This window comes from Sceloporus occidentalis, unplaced genomic scaffold (assembly GCF_023333645.1).
Source record: "Sceloporus occidentalis isolate IW3139 unplaced genomic scaffold, rSceOcc1.0.p SCAF_21, whole genome shotgun sequence".
In the NCBI taxonomy this organism is placed as follows: Eukaryota; Metazoa; Chordata; class Lepidosauria; order Squamata; family Phrynosomatidae; genus Sceloporus; species Sceloporus occidentalis.
Window position 1 is genome coordinate 4065962 of NW_028317001.1, and position 15074 is coordinate 4081035.

A 15074-nucleotide genomic window follows, 5' to 3' on the forward strand; every position below is an offset into this window, starting at 1 on the left:
GTATTAATAAATATTCTTTATTCTTTAAATTCCGCACATTGCGCTCCAACATATTACATCCAGAACATTTCTTTATTTTATTTATTATTATTATTAATTTTATTATTTTTTTTGAAAATGGAGGTCTACTTTTGTAAAATCTTTATACCGAACCCATTTCCATTTTTATCTGTACAGAATTATTAAGTACAACATTACTTTTTGCCACTAAGTTGCGTGTTGTTTTCCCCGCTTTAAGTGTCACAGTTAAAGAGAAACACTGAACGAAAAGAAGACAGGAAAAAAATGGCTTAAATTACGAAAGGTCTCGATCTAGGTTTTTGTTTTTAAAGAAGAAAAGAACTGAAGGTATGAGCCTAGAAAGAAGAAAAGCCACAAATTAATGGGGTTGCCTGTTATTGGGGGAAAGGAAAAGGGGAACGAAAAAAGGGAAAACGAAAAAAGAAACCAGCCACATTGATTTGTTTTTCCTTAAAGGTTAGATTTTTTGTTTAGTCGCTAAAGAAAGTATTCTGTTGTGTTTTTAAAGAGAGAAAAGGCGCAGTACTCATTTCGAAATTTTCCCATTGAAAGACAGAGCTAGTTTTATTGGCTTTAGTTTGCTCCAGCTGTGGTCAGCCATCCGCTACAAACCGGCCCCTTGTGATCGTTCAAGCGGCAGTATTTGTTAAACTTCTCTTTCAGGTGTTGCCGGTATTGTTCTCTATTGCTGTAGAAAGACTTGTTGTTCGCCATGAAGGACTGGATCTCGTCTTGGGAGATGAAGAGCTCCTCGTCGGAAGTGCACTCGGACTCGTCCTGCGGAAGGGAGGCGAGAGAAAGAAGCAAAGGATGAGGATGATGCTGTTGCGTGCCTTCTAGTTGTTTCCAACTTCTGGAGACCCTAATGCAGTGATGGCGAACCTATGGCACCTGTGCCAGAGGTGGCACTCAGAGCCCTCTCTGTGGGCACACATGCTGTCGCCCTAGCACAGTTTGCCAGAGTTCATTACTAGAAAGCCAGAGGGACGTGGCGCTTGGCAATAAATAAGTGGGCTCTGGGTTGCAGTTTGGGCACTCAGTCTGTAAAAGGTTCACCATAACTGCCCTATCCTGTGGTTTCCTTGGCAAGGATTGTCCAGAGGTTTGCCGTTGCCTTCCTCTGAGGCTGAGAGAGTGTGCCTGAGTGGGTTTCATGGCCGAGATGGGAATCAAACCCTGGACTCCGGAGTCATAGTCCAACACTCAAATGATGGCAGGGATGAAAAAGACAAGGCAAAACTGCCACTGTGACAAATGGTCATCCTCCGTTTTAGGACCTTAAGGCTTCTACAAGTTCCTTTGAGACAAAGGATGAATGGCTTTTATCAAAGGATAGCTTTTGGGTGAATAATTTTATTCAAAACAGTACCCTTTCTTAAAAAATATGTTTGCAAGCCGCTTTTGGAGGCTGCATGAGGAAAAAGGCTTTATGCAGACAAAACAAAACCAATTTGCAATCCAAAGCGGCTTACAATACAAGCTAAAACAAGATAGCTAAAACGCTACCTGGTACTAAGGTTTGAAAAAAGGTTCACCACAATCCAGCGAAAGCGTCCATTTAAAATCCATTAAAATCCACATTGGATATAGGAAACAGCACACTCATTACCCATCTTTCTATGCCAATTACTCTATATGCTCATGTCTAAGTCTTTTAGCCAAAAAATTAACCCAAAATACTTAAACCAACTTAACAAAAGCAACCATCCTCTGGTGAAAAGCAACCTGTCTCTACTCTCAGATCCATCCAACCTTTAGGGTCAACACAAATAGTTATGCCTGCTGGAGTTTTGCAAGTTCGTTGGCATTGTTTTCCTTTGCTTCATCCTTTGGATCCTTTTGTTTCATGCCCCTAAGTTTTACCTCACCAGAGAAGTGTGTGAGGATACTGAGATGGAGAGAACTCAAAGGTGGCAGGTGCCATCCTGGAAGCATCACTCCTTCCCACTACCTTCTGGTACTGAGAAGGATGTGACTTTACCTCTCCAAGCCTAAGCCATCCCAATGACAAACATCTGCCACGGAAGAACCAAACCCAAAACACCCGGGTCTTCCCCATCACTTACAAGGAGTTCCACCAAACTTTTAGCCCCCTTTCCAGAATCGGGAGCGGAGGCCACCTCTGGAGGCTCTGCGCATAGGAGCACTGTTTTCCGGTGCTCTGCCCAAGGGACTGGCTGCCCAACCTTCTCTGAGCAGGAGCACGTTTCGGCATGCGGGTCTTTGGTCTTCTCCCGGTGGAAGTCTGTGTGCACGGCAGTTCCTGAGTTCTCGTGCGCGCTCGCCTCCACAATGCAGTTCCCCAGCTTTTGGATCTGAAAGGAGAGCGGGGAAGGGGATGGAAAGGCAAAGGTAATAGTCACGGGAAGTCTCTCCCTTCCCTCTATCCATAAAGAGACATTTTAAACATCTAAATCAGTGCTACTCAAAAGTGGTAGTGCTTGGGACAATGTTGGTCGCTGAGCCACAGGCTGCCACAAGGGCCTGGTGAGTGACCAACAGAAGCACAGCCCTTCCAAGCAGTAAAGTCAAGAGGATGCCCCACTCCAGCGCAATACAGAAGACAGATTATACCCATCCGAACCCTGAGCGAGTACATTTCCGCAGCGTCCCCTCCACCAAAATCCCACGGAGGCACTTACATGCTCGGCCTCGCACTTCTTGTTTTTCTTTTTCTTCTTCTTGTTTTTGCCTTTCAGGTTATTGTCTTCGGAGTTGGCCCAGCACTCCACGCAACTGTCCCCGTCCTCTTCCTTGTCATCGCAGCGATGGGGGCAGGGGTCATCGCCTGCAAGAGAAGAGGGATGGGTGCCTTGATGCAAAGCACTGAGCTGGCTGAGATGGAGAAAGTAGCAAATTAGATGGACCAATTTCTTTGTAGAGGAAAAGTAGAAGGTAGAGATTCAGGAGGGTCTAAGTGTGAGAGAAGGTGATGTTCAAAGTTTCTCAAAGCTCAGTGGATCCGGATGGCCCACCGCATGGAGACATGGAACAAATATGCTCATGTGAGTCAGGAACACAGAGCCACAAAGAGGACGCATTGAATGCAGCCGATCACAAGGGGAGAAATGGTTCTCAGAGGTGATGGTCAGGGGACAGGACCAAATGTCTTTCCCTACTTCTAAGACCCAGGGAAGTGGGAACATAGAAAGACTCCCAAGGAGGAAATCAGAGAGGAGGTACACCAGCGCCAGAAATTTGAACCCAGCCTACCGTTTTCATCATGGTTGCAAATGCCTTCAGTGCAAGCTACATCGGAGCCCTCTCGTGATCCTGTTTCGCTGCCCTCCATGCTGGAAGAATAGCCGCAGTCGCTGCCATTACAATGTGCAGATAAACCTGGCCAGGAGAGAGAAAAGGTTGCTTAGCAGAAAGAAGACAAAGGGGCTGTTTTCTTGCTGGAGGGCATACAACACAAAGAGAGAAATGTCCCAAGGTAACTATATGGTTCTGTTTAGCTTGTGTGTTGGATGAGCACTGCGAGGGACCAGGGTTAATCCCCACTCAGCCATGGAAACCCATGGGTTACCTTGGGCAAGTCATACTCTCTCAGCCTCACCGGAAGGTAATGGCAAACAAATATCGCCAAGAAAACCCTAGGATAGGGTTACTCTAGGTCCATGCAGGAACATTATTTTCTGCAAAGAAAATGCAGCAATTGGAGATGTTCCGTGCAAGATTTGCATGGGATTGATTTGCACTGCAAACATGCACAGGGAACATCTTTTCCTGTGCAGGAAAGGCTGCGCAAAACAACCAAGTGTGAATTTTGCAGAGAATAAGTCCCAAGTTGCAAACAGGCTTCAAAAACCACTTTCTGGCAGCAGGAAGAAAACAGCTAAAATTGCTTGCTTCAAGAAGAAAATGAGTGACAAATTACATCCCTAAGGCCTGTTACAGACTGTCAAAATAAAGCTGCTTCGGGTCTCTTTGGAGGTATGCTATTTAAATGATGCATGGGTCCTAAGAGTCCGGAGGTCGCCAAAGCCACACTCCATTCCTAAGCACTGGAGTGCAGCTTTGGTGCAGCTTCCGGATTCTTAGGAAGCATGCATCATTTAAACAGCATACCTCCAAAGAGACCCAAAGCAGTCTGTAACAGGCCTAAGACACTTTTGGTGTACCTTTCTTTATTTTAGGTGATCCCAGTAAAGTGCCACCGGCTGGACAAGTGCAGGATGTGTTCTCATTGGTAACGATAACTTCAACGCAGGTGCCTCTCTCTTCCGCCCCGCCACAGGCTTTGCAGCCGCCTTCCAAGAAATTTTCCTTCAAAGAAACAGAAAGAGGAGACACATGAAGGGCAATCTGGAGACAGACAGTCCAGGGGCCTGGACTCATTGGAAGATATGCCCGCCTGGACGGATAAAAATATCACTTGTGGAATTTATCACCACCATCAGGAAGCAAAAGGAATGGCGACAGGAAGGAGAATTTATGCCACCTTGGTTCAAAGAGCAAGCCAAAGGGTTGGCTGCCTATGAAAACCTATCACTAATGCTTTCCATTTCTCCAGCCAAAAATGCGCGCTTCTATAAACCGATGCCACCAAAGTCATTTCAATACTGCTCTGTTTAAACTAGGTTTTATCAATGTTAATAATGGAAACGTAGCATGGGGATATAAGATATAATAAAGTAAAAGGACTACAGTGAATCAGCCAAACGGAGCGTTTCGTACCAACAAGGGAACTCCTTTTTAGGAAGTCTTTTTCAATGCCAACACTGTAATTATTAGGCATTTGCTCACCTTTGCTGCCCAGCCTCCGAACTGGACCTGAATGAGAGTTAAGAGGTATGCGGGCTGGAGAAGCAGGGCTCACCTTCTCCTGGCTCATGTCATTCTCTTCTGCCGCTTGCAAGGGAGCAGGGATCTCGCACGCGCACTTATTTTTCCGCCTGTTCTTGCGCTTCTGCCGCTTCTTCTCCTGCTTGAGCTCCCGCACCCGCTCCTCTTCGGAGAACTCCTCGCAGAGTTGCTCCAGCCGGCTGATGCCTTGCACGCGTTCCACAGCCATCTGATGAGAAAAGCCAAAACACTCAGCTCCACAAAATGAAGGACCCTTATTCATTCTGTGACAAGGTTTCCAGGGCGGAGGACTGTGTTACCACTGCTGCAGCCAAAGCAAACTAGCAATGGTTTTATTTGATAGGGGCATTTTTGTGGGCACCACAACACTCTCAGGTTGCGGCTTTTTGCAATCAAGGGAATCTGACATTTCACCCTCACATCTGAAACCTCTTCTCAGCAAGGCTAAGATCCCAGCTCTGAGTTTCCGGATCACACTTAAACCACCTGACAAGAAAACACAGGTGTCGCACCTCAAAGCTTTTACGGAGCGCATCAACCCCCAAGTAGAAGAGCATCTGCCACGTTTGTTCCTCGGCCCGGAGCTTCTGCCAGATGCGGTGCAGCCGTTCGTAGAGATGGATGCCCAGGCAGGTGAGGACCTCCTCTTGGGCGATGTCAATTGTCTTGGCGTGCCTCTCCCGTCGCCTGGAAGAAGACAAAAGTCGTAGTGGTTTGCTGCATTCAGCACATTGCTCCAGCAAATAAGCACATACTACCTCATTGGGATTGACATCACATTGGGGAAATGGCTGGATTGGAGTTTTACACAACCTGGTGGGCTTATAGGACCCAGAGCAATGGATGCAAGCTTCAGGAAAAGAGATTCCACATCAACATTAGGAGGAACATCCTGAGAGTAAGGGATGTTCAACAGTGGAACAAACTCCCTTGGAGTGTAGTGGAGTCTCCTTCCTTAGAGGTCTTTAAACAGAGGCTGGATGGCCATCTGTCAATGGGGATTGCTTTGATTTAGATTTCCTGCATGGCAGAATAGGGTTGGATTCGATGGCCCTTGCGGTCTCTTCCATCTCTATGATTCTATGCGGTTTGCCACTGGGCTTGAAAAGCAGACTTACTCCTAGGACAAATCCACTAACACTCTGGGAATGCTACACAGAGGGCCAGAGAGAGGAGTGTAGCTATGGAGCCTATGGCCCTATTTCAATATTAACATGACTGAACATGCAGGGATTCGGACACAAGTTTTAAGAGTTGAGTATCCAAAGCCCTGGCATGGACAGACAAATTTGCCAGTTTCAGTTTCTCCAACGTTCTTCTCCCAAACCTCAAGTTCCTTCCACCCTGAATGTGAGAAAAATTGTAAATCCTGCAATTCGTATCCAAAGCAAACACACCTATCTCTCTTTTGAATACCAGGGTGGTGCGCCATTTTGTGGAGCGGAGAACAGAAGCAACCAGTGCAAAGCTCCAAGCAAACTCAACCCAAAAAGTAAAATAAAACCATAACCACCAAAGAAGCACATGCAAACATATTGATTTGCAAGACAGTTGTTCCACCAGAATGATTTCACCATCCAAGCAACTTGGCAAAGTTCTTCTTACGTTCTACGCAGTCGCAAGCAAGCAAGGAACCAAAAATCCTCAAAGGAAGAGCCAAATGAAATCATTCTTTCTTACTGAACCACTTTAAAAAATTATGGGCAAATACACAGAGAGAAATATGGTTCCTTACACCTGTTTAGGGATGCTTATTCTTTGGGACCAACACAGTCCCAAAGCGCCTCCACAGCCAATAACTTGACTGTTTTAGGATGTATCCACACTACAGAATTCAAGCAAAGATCTATTCCAAATCTGAAATCCAAACACATCTGCTCCTAAGCATTTTGGATAAGGGATACTCAATCTGTATTCAGGCCCCTCAACTGGTTCACCTCCATCCACTCTTCCAGTAAGGGACTTTTCGTTTTGTTCACACATGCGCCGTCCTTCTCTCACACACAGCTCCAACGCCACCATTAAACCCGTGTGATACCCAAAACGTGCCTGTGTTTGCTAGGCAGAAGCATCCCTTGGGCTTTAACACGCAACACAGAGACATGAAAGCCGCGCACCTACAATGTATATATCCCGCCGCCGAGATATACATTCAGTAACTGCATTTGTGTTGTTATTTATTAAAAGAAAGCAAAAGCGCTAGATCCCCTGCTCTAGCAAATTACATACTCATACCCTCCTGCGAACTCGGGCTCGGCTCGGCCAAGGAGGTGGGCGATGAAGTCTGTCTCGCAGCAGACGTGGATGTGGCGCTCGTGGGGGCAACAGCGCAGCCCCTCGTAGAGGGCAGCGCAGTAGCCCTTCTCCTTGTTGCAATCCAGTTCCCCGATCAAAATGGTGTAGGCCCGCAGAACTTTGTTCTTGCAGTCAGTGCAAAACCTGTTTCAACAAGGGGAGAAGAAAATAAAGTTGAGTAAATGTTACTTAAAAAAACCCTACAATTATTATTATTATTGGCCAGAAGCATTCTGTATCGGCTACTTAGTTAAATACAGATATGGTTCCTAGGTCCGCTTCCAACTCTATGATTATGTCAAACATTACAGAAACTGGCTGTCACGTTCTCCAATCCACATCAGGGTCTCAGCAAAACCCTTTTGGGTTTCTTAACCAGCAAAAGAGACGTTCAAGACGCACAGCAAAAGGAAGCGGTGTATACATTTCCAGCCACTCACCTGTGCTTTCGCAGATATGTTTCTAATGTTTCCAACAAGCAACTGGAATCGATTAAGACTACTTCGTCCCGGCACTCCTGGGACATGAGTTCCCACACATCCATCCAGCAACCCCTGCAGAGAGCATGGGGAGAAAGGACGCATGAAGCGAAAGAACTAAAACCCCATTTCATACAACACTGAGTCTCTTCAAAGGGGCTTCGTATGTAAGGATATGTTGTGCTAAACTCAGCTGTCTCCAGGCCTATTTCAAAGCGCTGGTTTTGACTAAGGTGTAGGGAAGAGGCGTCTGGACTCCAGCTTCCATCAGCCCCCAGCAAAACAGAATTGGGGACAAGGGGAAATTTAGTCAGCAACATCTGAAGGGTCACAGCCAGCCCATACCCACAGATGGCTAGGGACCCTAAGCGAACACCTCTGTCCCCTTCCTCTCCCTTAAGGTCATCATAAAAGCCCTCCCTTCTCAGCTGAAATGCTGCAGAATGGATATGCTACATTTGGGTCTTTTCAATGGTGGTGATGGAATCCTTTTTCATTTGGGAATCTTTTTCCTTCCAGCGACAGCCTTAAAAAGCTAGACTGCTTGTAAGACCGGGGTTTAGGCACTGTGGCATTTGGGCGGTTTCAGGCGTCGGTCACTTTGCTGGTTGTTCTTAGCTCCTGCTATTGATTTGCCATATTATTAGGATGAGCTGGACTTCCAACAATTTGTTCCTGGATTAAGGTTACTGGATTGTAACTATATTCTTGGGGTTTTGTTTTTAAAAACTAGACCTTGTACTCCTAAAGAAATGGCATCTATTACAAAACTAACAAAGCCAACGTTCCCAATCCCATTTACCTGGCAGCTCCCTGGAAGGGTCCATAGCAGAAAGTAATCCTACACTTGCTCTCCTTCCTGTTGTCTTCACTAGTTCTCTTATCTGCACCTAATTTCTCTGAACTCGGGATGCTACCTTCACTAGAGCATACATAATATTAGAACAAGCATTTAATGGCTACATAAAGGCATCCATCGCTTCCCCTGACCCCAGAGTGCCTCCCACACCATTCAACAACGCTACTTTGAAAGCCTATGCCAATGTTGAAATACTAATATTGTAATTGAACAACATTTAGGAGTAAAAAAATTATGCCTCCTTGGTAGTAGTCTATTTTCAGGCATGCTTTCCCAACTGTATTTTAACACCTTGAGTACCAAAAAAGCAGCATTTTGCCTACCCAAATTCTCTGCCCCTGTTCCAGCAGCCACCCAGAAAGCATATCCTCCAACTGCCCATGGCACAATTCCTCCAAATGCCTTCCATATGTCAATGCACCGCTTTTTTGTCCAGCTTACCCCAAGGGTTTCGGCTTGTGCGTGTCCAAGGAGTGCAATTGGCATCGCTTGTTCTTCTTACTTTTTGGAATCGCATCTATCATTTCATTTAATTTGGACCTTTAAGGAAAGAAAAACAAGTGAAAGAGAAAGGCAGCGACAAACCTCTTCCAAAGAAATCTTGCCAATGAGAGAGATGGCACAGTGGTTTGAGCACTGGACTAGGACTTTGGAAGATCAGGGTTCAGATCTTCACTGGTTCATAGAAACACCCTGGATGCCTGTCAGCAGCTGCATTAGGCACCTTGCCTGGCATCCCTGCTGAATCTCAAAACCATCTCCAAACCCTGCTTCAAAACATACCCATGCACATAGAAAAGCGTGTAGAGCTTCTTTGCGTCTCGCATGCAGCTCGGAGTGACGGAGAGGACGCCTTTCGACCCGACCGTGAGGGGCTCGAGGGCAGGGTTCCCTGACTCGACAAGCTGAGAGAAGAGGCGCTCCACGCTACGACGGCAGCCGACGCATGGGACCAGCTGGGAGAGCGCACTCAGGACTTCGCGCGATGTCACCATCATGGCAATGTTCAAATCCTGCTGCTTGAGCATGCTATGCCGCTGGAGGGGAGGAAGGAGACATTGAGAAAGGAGCTTTGTTTTGAGAAAATGGTTTCTGAAAAACCACAACTGCAACAGTTCAGAAGCAGTTCTCCTAGTATCCCAATCTACAACAGTCAGGCTGAGAGACAGAAAACACATACACATAACCCAAGCCACAGGTGGAACAAAACATCATGAAAAACCCACACAAGTGGGCAAGCTTTCATGTTACCCAATACCTTTCCATCAAGATGGATGGCTCCAAAATTAGGGGGTGAAATATGAAACAGGGACACAGATGCTCTCCCCCAGAAGTAAAGCTAGAGGTAGATTTGCGTTCTCATGGCCACAACGTTTGGCCAATTTTTGAGACTTCTCTGTTTATCTTAATGTATGACCAAGCGTGGAAAGCAAAGATCTTTGCTGTTGTTGCTCATCTATAGATTTGGGGATCTTTTCTTTTCTTAAACATAGGTATCTTGGGTTTTTGTGGGTGAGTTGCAGTCGCTGAAGACGAAACCATTATGGTTCATCAGCACACAATATCAAAGACAGCCATGTGCCAAAATCTGTTTATTTCATATTCCACCTCACAAATCAAAGGCTTGTCTGTTTGTAGTGCCAACACACTACTGAATGACCACTGCCAACTAGAGAATAAAGGAAATTGTGAGGACCATGCAAGGCCTTATTAAAACAGGGGTGGACAGCTTGTAGATGTCCAGTTGTTGAGTTCAGATCCCATCATCCCCCACCATTGGCTGGACCAGTATCCCAACAACCTGGAGCCCACTCTTTGTTACTAGAGGTACTTTGTAAAGCTTTCTGAAGGTTTTCAAAAAGAGGGACTATCGCTGGAGCATCCTGACAGATGTGCAACAACTCCGTACCTGGATGAACTGCTTTAATTGTGCTCCGTTGTTCTGATGTCCATCGAGGTTTAACACATTATCGGGAAACTCCATCACCATCTGTGCAAAGACAAAAGGCACAGGGGTCAAGGCTGCATAGTTTCACACCCATTTCCTACACATAGCAAGCGCCCTCCAGTTCATTGGACTGGCACCGTAGCTCACAATTATTATGTAGGTATTTTCAGGAGGCCTGTAAGTAACCAGCTTGCCATGTGGCTCACACAAAGCCGAGCCCTGGGCGCACTTCGGACCAGCAACCATGGTCTATAGCAGTGATGGTGAACCTTTTGGAGGCCGAGTGCACAAACTGCAACCCAAAACCCACTTATTTATTACAAAGTGCCATGTCCCTCTGGCTTTCTAGTAACAAACTCTGGCAAACTCTGTGCTGGGGCGATGGCACATGTGCCCACAGAGAGGGCTCTGAGTGCCACCTCTGGCACCCGTGCCATAGGTTCGCCATCACTGGTCTATAGCCTTACCTTCCTCACTATGGTGAACATATATACTTGTTCTCCACTTGAAAGTCCAATTCTCAAACCACTGCACCATGCTGTCTGCCGGAACACTTCCTCGCCGAGTGCCAAACAGCTGCGGCCGTTGTGACAGCGCTTAAAACTACTCGCGTCTCCAAAACTCTCAGGGCTAGTGCCGGTTTTTAAAGCCGAGTAAGCAAAAAAGCGAGGCTTAATTACAGGGACCAAAATTATAGCGTAGCAGCAGCTACGCAGGCGTGACAGTCCTAATGACTCGGAGGTGGGAAAGTCAATTCTCTTGCAGCGACAATTTGGGAGGAGCGCATTAATTAAAAGAAGCCACTCCAAGGTATAACGTTCTCCGTCTGGGTGACCAAAGCCTTGCAAATGGTTCAAATGAAGGCCAGCTGCACAGAACCGTAGTAGTTGATGGGGCGTGCAGTGTTTCCAGTTTGGTCCTTTGCTTGGTGTGTACAACAGGGAGTGAGAGACAGCATGGTATAGTGGTTTGGGTGTTGGACTAGGACTCTGGAGGCCAGGGTTCAAATCTCTGCTTGGCCACGGAAACCCACTGGGCTACCTTGGGCAAGTCACACACTCTCAGCCTCAGAGGGAAGCAGAGGCAGACCCTCTCTGAACAAACCTTGCCATGAAAACCCTGAGACAGGGTTGCCAGAAGCCATGGACGACTTAAAGGCACAACGGTGACGCACAACGGGGGAATGGAAAGCAACATTTCCACTCTCCGGTGGACTGAGTTCGGTAGTTCATCACTGACCACATCACAGATGATATTCAACAGGTGCTTATGACACTCACATAACCATGATCCACAAAACTGAGACAAGACGCAGGATCCGGTTATGGCGGGGAGGTCTACATTAAGCCCAAGGTAGAAAACTCTGCAGCGTGAGTACTGAGGAATTGCAAAATATGTACAGGCCTCTTAACGTAATCCATCGTATCCTACTGCTGTTTTTCTTTTCTTTTAACAGTTCAACCTCCACACATTGCATTAGCTCTTGACTTTATTTAGCTTCATTTCTTTTGTTTTGGAGAAGCCCCTCCAGTACCTATTGGAAAGGTGGGCAAGAGTATCTACCCCTTGGAGAAGCTCAGAGGCCGAGCAAAACCCTCCTTTCCCAAACCTTGACCCCCACCTACAGACAACAACACCTTTCCGTAGTGGAGAGCTGGTGTTGCTCCTTCGAAAAGCCAAAGGTCAGGGAGGGAAGGATAATGACTCAAAGTCCCAGAAAGCCAAGGGAGCGAACTTTGGTCCGGCCAAGCATTCCTCCGCCTGAAAGAATTAACACAATCTCCCTCGCTCAATCTTTCTCTCCCCGTTTTTTTGTCCCATTAGGAAGTAAGAAGTCTCGCCGATCCATGTGTTAGGTCCCCACATGGAGTAGACTAGTTTAAACCAGGTTAGTTTAAATCAAATCACTTTAGGAACACACTCTCTTTTTAAATATATATATATGCGCGCGCGTGTGTTGTTGTGTGCCTTCAAGTCGTTTCCGACTTATGGCAACCCTACGGCAAAACTGTCATGGGGTTTTCTTGGCACGTTTCTTCAGAGGGGGCTTGCCACTGACATCCTCTGAGGCCGAGAGAGTGTGACGCGGCCAAGGTGGGTTTACATGGCCGAGCCAGGATTTGAATCCCGGTCTCAAGAGTCGCAGTCCAGCGCTCAAACCATGCGGACTCTCTCATGTATTGTTGTTGTACACCTTCAAGTCACTTCCAACTTGTGGCAACCCTAAGGCGAACCTATCATAGGGCTTTCTTGGCAAGATTTATTTACTCAGAGGAGATTTGACATTGCCTTCGTTGTATATATACATCCAGAAATAGTATATATACATCCAGAAATAGTATATATACATCCAGAAATAGTATATATACAGTACATCCAGAAATAGTATATATACATCCAAAAGCAGTAATAATCACCAGACTAGATAGACCGTCCGACAGACATAGATATACTTTCAGATGCTATGACCATTAGCTTAAATAGTCATTGCTCTTTTAAAAAGTGCTCTTTTAAAACAGGTTGTTTGGGTTGGATTTATGTTAGGGGAAGGATTTGTTTCCGAACGGCATTTCTTGCACTCTAAAATAACGCGATTAAAAAGAAGCAACCGAGACTGGATACTGGTCTAACCATGAACAACTACCAAAACACTAAGTAAAATGTTTAAATGGAACCAGCTATTGTTGTTGCAGTAGAGGGATAGAAAAAGGAATGACAGCCAGTCTCTTAAAATATATGTATGAATACTCAATTTTTAAAAACAGGAGTGTTTTTTTCTTTCTTCTTAAACTCATTTGGTTTTTTTAAACCAACCTGGTTTTAACCAACCAACCCTGAAGAATGCATAACCAAACCAAACCGAACCTGACTGCGTTCATCCACTGCAAGAGAAAGTCAGACCACAAACCCATCTGAGTTTTCTCAAACAGCCGTTTCACAGCTTCCACTCAGAAAGTCCAATGGAGACAATCCGTATTTTGGCCCTTTGATTCTATCTTCTGATGTTTGGAGGCCGTTTCGGCCACCGACGGACTACTAAAGAGGCTTGCAATACTCTGGCCTAAGGGCCACTTTCCATAGTGTAACCATGGTGCGCTGTACAACTATCTCCCTATACTTTTTGTGACCTGATTTTTCAATTTAAAGACTACAGCTCCCATCACACCACCCATCACAATGGCTTGGACGATGGGGGTTGTAATCCAACACAGCTAGACGGAGCTGGGTTGGAGGTTGCAACCTATTCCCCCTGTTCAGCTCCTACAATTACTCCTACAATTACTATTACAATTACTAACTGCAGGAAAGCCTTTAAATTTTTCCCAGCGCACCTTAATATATTACCATGGGCCTGTTACAGACTGCCAAAATAAAGCTGCTTTGGGTCTCTTTGGAGGTATGCTCTTTAAATGATGCATGGGTCCTAAGAGTCCGGAGGTTGCACCAAAGCCACACTCCATTCCTAAGCACTGGAGGGCAGCTTTGGTGCAGCTTCTGGATTCTTCGGACGCATGCATCATTTAAACAGCATACCTCCAAAGAGACCCAAAGCAGCTTTATTTTGGCAGTCTGTAACAGGCCATGTTTTTCCAAAGGTATGCATGTACAGTGCAACTCGATGGACATTGACAAAGCAGTAAGTCCCACTATTTTCGACTAAGGCTTATTTAAGGTGTGCATCGCATTGCAGATTTATTTAGTGGGGTGTGTGTGTGTGTGTGTGTGTTTAGTTAGACTAATTGTCATGATCTGAATAACTGCCTTCACAGCTACCTCTTGGTTCATCTGACACAGTGTACGAATCACAAAGTCCTCCAGATGCTGTCTGATGTTACGCACCATTATGGGGGGGGGGGGGGGGGAATGTTGTCACCTGTATTATACATTACGGTTGCGTGGGGAAGGTATAGTATATGTAAAGGATCTGCCTAACTAGGATGACAGAAGAGAAAGGCTGTTTGAAGGGATTTTAAAAAGAGAGCTGAGTATGATAGTTGGCAGGGAGAGCTGCCCTGCCATTAGGCAGAGAGATAGGGCAGCCTTTGCTACCTGCATTGTGGGGGTCATTTAAAAAGGCAATAAATTTTTGCTTGAATTCTTCTGTTTTAACTCTGGGAGAGAAAAAGATATGTGTGGAATATATATATATATATTGCCTGCAGTGCAAATTTAAGCTTTGAGTCCTAGTCGCCGGAGGGAGGCACACCATTTGCAGCCCTGCTTCAGGCAGCAAATGTTTTGAGCTGGCCCTCTTGGTGAACCAAAATGGTACAACAACCTACTTTGGTTGTTTGCATGTCCATGAGCCTAACCAAGTGGCTTCCCCTTCAAGTGGAAATAAGGGGAAAGGGATTCCTCCTCCCCAGCAATCCCCCCTGATCCAAAATTTAAAGGGAAGACAGAGAGGGGCAGACCGCCCCACAAAACCCACCTCAGTCTTCCTTGTATTATTTCTGGCCGCTAACAGTTGAAGGGGAGAAGCAGAAGTGGAGCATTTTAAAGAGGAATATTAAATCATAAATAGAAGGGAAATATAAATTTGGGGGTGTCATGTCAAAGGCCAGAGGTGGAGCATGTTAAAGAGAAACGCTAAAGCATACTAAGTAGAAGGGAAATATGAATTTGGGGGTGTCGCGTCAAAGGCCAGAGGTTGAGTATGTTA

The 15074-nt window shown here is 45.9% G+C and overlaps 1 protein-coding gene across 5 annotated transcripts in view; it reads right to left on the bottom strand.

Annotated features, from left to right (window-relative positions):
• GGNBP2 (gametogenetin binding protein 2) overlaps positions 1–15074 on the bottom strand; it is a 23076-nt gene continuing 8002 nt past the window's right edge. For 2 of the 5 annotated variants that reach the window (XM_089483934.1, XM_089483932.1), the window contains exons 3-15: positions 10373–10453; positions 9247–9500; positions 8905–9003; positions 8407–8526; positions 7566–7679; positions 7060–7269; positions 5343–5517; positions 4844–5038; positions 4146–4290; positions 3235–3360; positions 2664–2809; positions 2088–2336; positions 1–798 (exon numbers count right to left, since the gene is read on the bottom strand). In XM_089483934.1, coding sequence (XP_089340060.1) covers positions 595–798; positions 2088–2336; positions 2664–2809; positions 3235–3360; positions 4146–4290; positions 4844–5038; positions 5343–5517; positions 7060–7269; positions 7566–7679; positions 8407–8526; positions 8905–9003; positions 9247–9500; positions 10373–10453 — 2118 coding nt within the window. In that variant the 3' untranslated portion in view covers positions 1–594. The remainder of the gene's footprint in view (positions 799–2087; positions 2337–2663; positions 2810–3234; positions 3361–4145; positions 4291–4843; positions 5039–5342; positions 5518–7059; positions 7270–7565; positions 7680–8406; positions 8527–8904; positions 9004–9246; positions 9501–10372; positions 10454–15074) is intronic. The other 3 variants (XM_089483933.1, XM_089483936.1, XM_089483935.1) reach the window with 3 other exon arrangements.